Genomic DNA, 7500 nt, shown 5'->3' with positions numbered 1-7500 from the left:
GGAAGAAGCCTTCTCCAATCAAGAAGAAAAAGCAAAACCAGACTGTATGGTCCACAGATTCTAACGGAGACGTAGAGATCCCAGAAATCTGCTACAATTCTGTTGAAAGCTCATGTCCTAGACAAGATGAAGGCTGTGAGAAACTTCATTCGTTTCAACATTTCTACTGGCAGATTAGCAAAGACAACAGCAAGTGGTTCAACCTGCCTCCTAAGCTTGTCTTGTGTTTGGAAAAGTCCTACTGCGATGTCTCTCAAGATGGTGTTACTCTACCTAGGCTGAAAGGGGTTGGTCTTCAATCAGTCCATATAGACGCCGTGAAAATCCTTTCCCGAGATGAATGGACGTCAGACTTTCAATCAATGACTCTTAAGAATTCCAATCACAATGTTCAACTTCATCTTCGCAGGCTGTGCTCAGAGAAGACTGACAGCGCGAATGTGAAAGCAAATACTTTTTGTTGGTATTTCAGGGACGATAATGATAAGTGGATTTCCTATGACAATAGTGAAGAACAAGGACAATGCAACAAAGCTACCTCAGAAAACATAGAAAAACACTATTTGGCTAAACCTAGCACCCCTTTCAGTTTAAGAAGCCAAAAGTTCAACTACGTCCTTGACTTCCAGAGAATGTGCCAAGTAAATGTAATCACCAACAAAAGGCGTGAAATATCAAGGCGTCCTCTAGGACATCTGCAGGATACTTCAGATCCACCTTTCTTAACAGATTCTCCAAATCAAGATTTGTTACCAAGCGATTGGGAAGCCATGCAACCCAAGGAACGCATGCGTCTTGTGGATTTAGACCCAAAATCTGATGAGTATAATAAAGTCATCACCCTTTTGAAAGACGACACTTACAAGGCTAAAGTCAAAAAAATTCAGCGAAATCAGAATCCATACTTATGGAAGGCTTTTCAGCTTAGGAAGGAGGATATGATCACCCAGTATGGAGATGAAGCCAGTGTGAAAATGACAGACCTGTTTCACGGCACTAACCCTGACATCGTGAGAAATATCTGTAAAGAGAACTTTGACTTCCGGCTGCATGGCAAAAGCACAGGGCACATCTGGGGAAAGGGTTCTTATTTTGGTAATGATATTACCTTTTGTTACCGTTACTGCAGGCCTGACTCGAATAGGCTGAGATACTTGTTTGTTGCTAAGGTTTTAGTAGGAACCATAACAGTTGGTGCTAAAGATTTAGAGAGGCCTCCTTTGAACCCGGCAACAAACGAGCTCTTTGACACAACTGTGGATAATGAGTCACAACCTAACATATTTGTAAAGTATGATAAGCAGGAATACTATCCACATTATGTTATGATTATGGAATAGATCACTGAATCAGTTAAAAATTATGCAACCAATACAAGATTGCTTGATTATATGAACGTCCATTACAGACAAGATAATTGAATAGAAACGTATTGCAAAAATTACAGAAAGGTCAATGCAGATAATAATTATATCTATACATATTTGCATCTGTCTGAATGTATATGTGGAGACAGACATACTATGTACATTTATTTATATAAAAACATGCATGTGTTTGTATATATAGGTTTGAACTGTGACAGACCCTGTGTGGGGGATACATAATAGTCCCTAGCAAACATATTTCATTGTATAATCATTTTTTACTAATAAATATTAAGTGCTTGGAGACAAGAAATAACATTTTCTTCCATATTTTCGGGGTACTGGTTCCAGAAACTTGTGATATTTCTACATGAAATACAATACATATATATAATAAAGTTTTTATATGATTCCCCATGAGTAGCAACAGTATGTATTGTTTGGAGGTCATAACCCTGGACAGGTAATATGAAAATTTTTGTTACAGGCTGTAATATATGTCACTTTCAATACGCAGACCTTGAAGCGGCATAACTAGGGAGCTAAGTCATGCAAGAGTTTTTTCTTTACAGCAAATGGACATTCAAAGACTAAATTTATGCAACGTACGAAAGAAAGACGACTGTCGCAGGACAAGTTTGCTAGATATAGAATGTGCAAAACTGATGCAGAATATGAACCTCTACAAGAAAGTAAAAAAAGGCAAGAAAAGAAAATATACATTAATAGATAGATGGATGTGTGTGTGTGTGTGTGTGTGTGTGTGTGTGTGTGTGTGTGTGTGTGTGTGTGTGTGTGTGTGTGTGTGTGTGTGTGTTTGTGTGTGTGTGTGTGCATATACATACATGTATACATACATATATATATATATATATATATATATATATATATATATGTGTGTGTGTGTGTGTGTGTGTGTGTGTGTGTGTGTGTGTGTGTGTGTGTGTGTGTGTGTGTGTGTATACATATATATATTTATATACATATATATACATATATACATATATGTATATATATATATATATATATATATATATATATATATATATATATATATATATATGAATACATACATACACACACACACACATATATATATATATATATATATATATATATATATATATATATATATATATATATATACATATATATATATATATATATATATGAATACATACATACATATATATATATATACACATACATACATACATACATACATACATACATACACACACACACACACACACACACACACACACACACACACACACACACACACACACACACACACACACATATACATGTATATATATACGTATACATATTTATATGTGTGCGTGTGTGTGTGTGTGTGTGTGTGTGTGTGTGTGTGTGTGTGTGTGTGTGTGTGTATGTGTGTGTGTGTGTGTGTATGTATGTATGTATGTATGTATGTATATATTTATGTATGTATATATATACATACATACATACATACATACATACACACACACACACACACACACACACACACACACACACACACACACACACACACACACACACACACACACATATATATATATATATATATAAATATAAATATATATATGTATATATATATATATATATATATATATATATATATATATATATATATATGTAGTTTTCTGTTAAAGAATACTTTAATCACTTAGGCAAGATAAGTGGATGCCTGGTGCAATATAACCAATGGATAGCTGTCTGTGTCCGTGGACAGAAATGTTACCAAATACAAGGTATTTATATTTTTACATAATTATCACAAAAGGCATTAATAGTCCATGACATTCAACAAGGTTCCACCTACAGAGCTTTAAAACAATAAACATGACTGTTCACGGTTAACTTACTTTTCATCATATTAGTCAAGATAGGCAAATATGTTCTGTGACTGCAGACACAGATCAGGACTGATGCGTAGTGGAGTGAAGCTTAGGAGGGACTGAATTATATTTTGCCTGGCTGAACTAAGGCTCAACCATGAAACTGATTGTTATGATATACTGCCAAAGCGTGATTGCTTGGCGCACCGGTGCACTAGCTGCTACCAGCTGATTGATATGTTCGGGAACTGTGTTGTGGTGCAACTGGACGTGAATGTAGTGTGGAAGAAGGATTGAAAGTAAGGCAGGAAAGTGTGCTGAATGTTGGGCGAGTGAGCATGTAATTGTAAAAGGGAGATAGCGTAGGCCTTCCGTCTGAGTGGACGTTGTGAGAGGAAAACCCCTGTATAGATTCTGAGAGTTCAGAGTCCAACTTCCGAAGAACAGTGGGACCTGCAGATGAATAAGCCTCACATCCATAGTCAAGTTTGCTATGAATAAGCACTCGGAAAAGTCACAGAAGCGTAGTGCAGTCTGCATTCCAAGACAGGTGAGAAAGAACCCACAAAATGCAAAGTGCTTTTTGTAGCCTTTACCTTTAACTGTTCAATGGGAAGCACCCACATAACCCTTGAGTCGAAAATTATAACCATGTACTGTACCTCTTCGACAAAATATAACGAGTTTGCTCCTAAATAAAGGGAAGGATGAAACTTTCCTCTTGTGGAAATACATAGCCATGGTCATACTTGGAGAGAATTTGAACCCATGGTATGTTGCCCATTGCACAACTTGATTTACTACTGTCTGCATGTGTCTTTGCACACCCTGTAAGCTTCCTCTTGAACAAAACAGTGTGAAGCCATCCACTTACAGACTACACGAAACAGCACTTGGAATGCCCCTTCCGATGTCATTTATAGCAATGGCAAATAGGGTCACACTTCAGACACTGCTAACTTGTGCGGTCAGTGTGTTTTCCTTTTCTAGCAACGATGTCAACCTGAAGATTATCATTTCTTCTATCAGCCTGCAGATGCAGCTGGTCAGAGAAATTGGTTTGTAATTCCCTGGTATGGAAGCATCCTTACTAGGTATGGGGCCAGGAATGATTATAGCTTCTTTTTATGTGGATGGCACTATGCTCTCAATAAAGATTCTATTGAATAGGTCCAACAGGAACTTATGGGAGTTCTCTGATAAGTGAGATATCATTTGGTATAGAGCATTTTCAGTTCATGGGGTAGTCTTAAGGCAGAGCTGCAAAGCAGTCCATCTCCCTAAGCAAAAATTATTCTGCTGCAATCTTACTGAAGAACACTGGGCAATCATTCCTGTTCAGCCTGAAGGGTGGAGAGACAGGCAGTGTAACATGCCTCAAAGATCTCTGCCATGGATTTAGCTAGAGGATTTGCAACCTTTTTATCTTTTTTTCTTTTTTCTTTTTTGTCAGATTTGTGCCATCTATCTTTAGAGCAGGTGGTGACATGGAAGTGCTCTTTCCATGTTCTTTTGCAATGGATCAAGGTCACATCCCTGGGGCGTCATTTCAGCTGCTTTGGAGCAGGAGGTCAATGCCATTCACCTCCTCCAAAAGTACTGAAAAGTGGTCACTTCATGACATGCTAAGTGAAATCCAACTGCGTACCAGGTAAACCAATTGACAGGTTAGTGTTGGAGAATGTCTCCGTTTCAATTTGGAATGTGTGAGTGGGTCAGTGTTCAGAAAAACTGCCTCTACTTTTAAAAATAAGACTCTAAGGTCCTTCTCAGAGGATTACACAGAGTATCTCCCCAGAAGTGATGCCGGCCAATGAAATTTCCCAAAAGTAGAAATGGACGAGGCAAATGTCCAAATAGATCTTCCAAATCATCTACATTGAGATTATGTGGAGGAATGTAGATGGATGCAACAGTGTAAGGTCGTGTCAAGCCTATCTTCACAGTCTTAACCTGCAGTGTCATCTGCAGATGCATGGCTTTAAAGGGAATATCCTGATGTACCATAACTCCTCCATGAGGTCCATTATCAAAGGCCCCATTATGGCCTTGACCTGATAATTCCATTGGATCAGGGTATCCATATCTTCAGGTTGACAAGTTACTTTTTCATAAGGTGTTTGGCAGCACTTGAGGTTAAGGTACACCCCACAACTTCTTTAGGCTTTCCCATACCAGCATCTTGGGAGTGCTTATTAGAGTGATGTCTTTGGACAGGCTCAAGATTTCTTTGTACAAAAGCCAAATCAGAGCCTTTAGTCCTGGACTAACAGCTAAGGCCCCTGTGAATGTGGGAGCAGGTGGAGCTGTCACCATCTGGAATTGGGCACATAGGACTTTACCTTAAAATGATACCATGTCATCTTTACCAATTCCAGAGGGACTTACGTTTCAAATGTTAGAACTGGTTGATTGTTCTATACCATCAACTTTCTTTTTAAAACGCTTTTCTGCCTTTACCTTAAACTTCCTAATTTTCCAACAGTCATTCCTCAGAATACCTCATGAAGTCTCGGGTGAAGACAATTTCCTTACACTGATTGTTTTGTGAGAACACAAAACTTGAACCTGGGAATGTTGCATATCGCAGAGCCAGTTCTTTTTATATTTGAGGAAGGAAAATGGTATTTTCCTCCTATCTTTTCGCGGTCTTCCAGAAGCTACGGAAACATTCCATGGCATTTCCCAGTAACATGATGTTGTAAGCTGAAAAGTGTGAAACTGCGACCAATAGTGCTAATTGGCAACTCTATCCCTGGAGCCGCACGTCCTGCATCGCCAGGAAAGGCTAGACAGTCTTTGGAAAGATTCAGCAGGGTTTGGAAGGCCGAGAAAAGGTAGGAGAAAAATACCATTTTCCTTCCTCAAATGTCCTATTTCCTCCTACGTCCCAATGTAAAAATACAAAGAAATGAAATTATGAACAACATAACCTTGGCTCATAGTAGCCCCGTAAAAAACAGAATACAGCTCGAAAAAGAAATTAAAAGTTATTGGCAACAAAATATATAATGTTCATTGGACAACACTGGAATTCCATTAGTCTTTGTGGAACAGTCTGTAGAAGAAGCCCAGAGTCTCGGACTTGAGAAAGATCAAAAGATCTGAGGAATGCAAGGGTGGACTCAATATCGCGGATTTAATGTGCTTGGGGAGATGATTCTGGATCAGCTTCACGAATTACCTTCCATATAACCACAGTCAAATGAGATCTATCCCAGCCCACCTCCAGGCAGGGCGGATCAGTGGTTAGGTATGCACAGAGGGCGCCTACAGGACAGAGCATATGATGTAACTCGTCGACACGTCATGATAGCACCGTCACAGGTTCCAGACGATGTCGTTCACGCATCATTCTTCCCAAGAAAATGGGGATGAGGTGCCAAGGACACATAGGAGTGGCGGATATGCCGACAATGCTATGTTGTGACCCTCTGGTACCGGATGACAGAGCTAGGAGGGACAAGGATCGCTGAAGGAGTGTTTCTTGCATCGCTGATCTATGGCAACACATGGATTCCAGATGCGTTAATGCATGTTGTAGCAAACAAGATGGGGAAGCGGGGCTTGGAGGAGGTCAATGCAGAAATAATGTAGATCTCATGAGCTCCAGTGCGTGAGGGTCTGCGCTAACTCCAAACGCTAAGCACAAGGGGTCAGCAATAGCCACTAGGTGTGAAGAGATTGTGTTGCATGCTCTGTCCTGGGGACAGAGCATGCAACACAATCTCATGCCGCAAATTGGAGAGGGGTTGACTTTGTAATGATTGTTATTTTGTTGTCCTTCAGGAATGATTGAAACTTCTTCCAAGAGGACTGATATTGCTGGATAGTCGAGGCTCTATGGCTGGCTAGGAAGTCGTCGACTAGGGAGTCAGGAAGGACACGTATTGCTAAAGCAAGAAATTCCATGGGTGAAGACTCAATGATCTCACAAACTACAAGACCGGGTCTGTTGTCAGAGCTTGATCTCCAAGAGGGAGAGGACTGGGGCGCCACCTGATAAGTGTTCGGGCCGAAGGCTGGGTTCCCCATTTTGGGGCTACAAGGAGATCATGACCTTGATTACTGTTAGTGGAGGAGGGAAAAGGTAGATGTGACACCATTGGTTCAAATTCTCTGCAAATGCGTCGGGGTCTCTCGCACGAGTCTGAAAGAAATGCGAGAGATAAAGGGGGACCCGAACATTTTCTCTTGTTGCAAATAGATCGATTTGGGGTATTCCAAAGCGGCATGTGAGGTGCATAAAGAGGGATGGCTTGAGATGCCTCTCCACCAATGAG

The 7500-nt window shown here is 40.0% G+C and overlaps 2 protein-coding genes across 2 annotated transcripts in view; one reads left to right on the top strand and one right to left on the bottom strand.

Annotated features, from left to right (window-relative positions):
• Positions 1-1765, top strand: part of LOC113806668 (uncharacterized) — a gene marked incomplete in the record, with an annotated part of 25863 nt that extends 24098 nt beyond the window's left edge. Inside the window, 1 exon segment of the mRNA XM_070116663.1 lies at positions 1-1765. This exon segment is cut by the window's left edge and continues 567 nt beyond it. Coding sequence (XP_069972764.1) covers positions 1-1340 — 1340 coding nt within the window.
• The window catches only part of LOC113824661 (protein mono-ADP-ribosyltransferase PARP12), a 79108-nt gene that overhangs the window by 60411 nt on the left and 11197 nt on the right, over positions 1-7500 (bottom strand). The gene's annotated exons all lie outside the window — the stretch shown is intronic.

This window comes from Penaeus vannamei, chromosome 39 (assembly GCF_042767895.1).
Source record: "Penaeus vannamei isolate JL-2024 chromosome 39, ASM4276789v1, whole genome shotgun sequence".
Classification (NCBI taxonomy): Eukaryota; Metazoa; Arthropoda; class Malacostraca; order Decapoda; family Penaeidae; genus Penaeus; species Penaeus vannamei.
The sequence above is the reverse complement of the archived record's forward strand: the minus strand, read 5'-3'. Positions and strand labels throughout refer to the sequence as shown.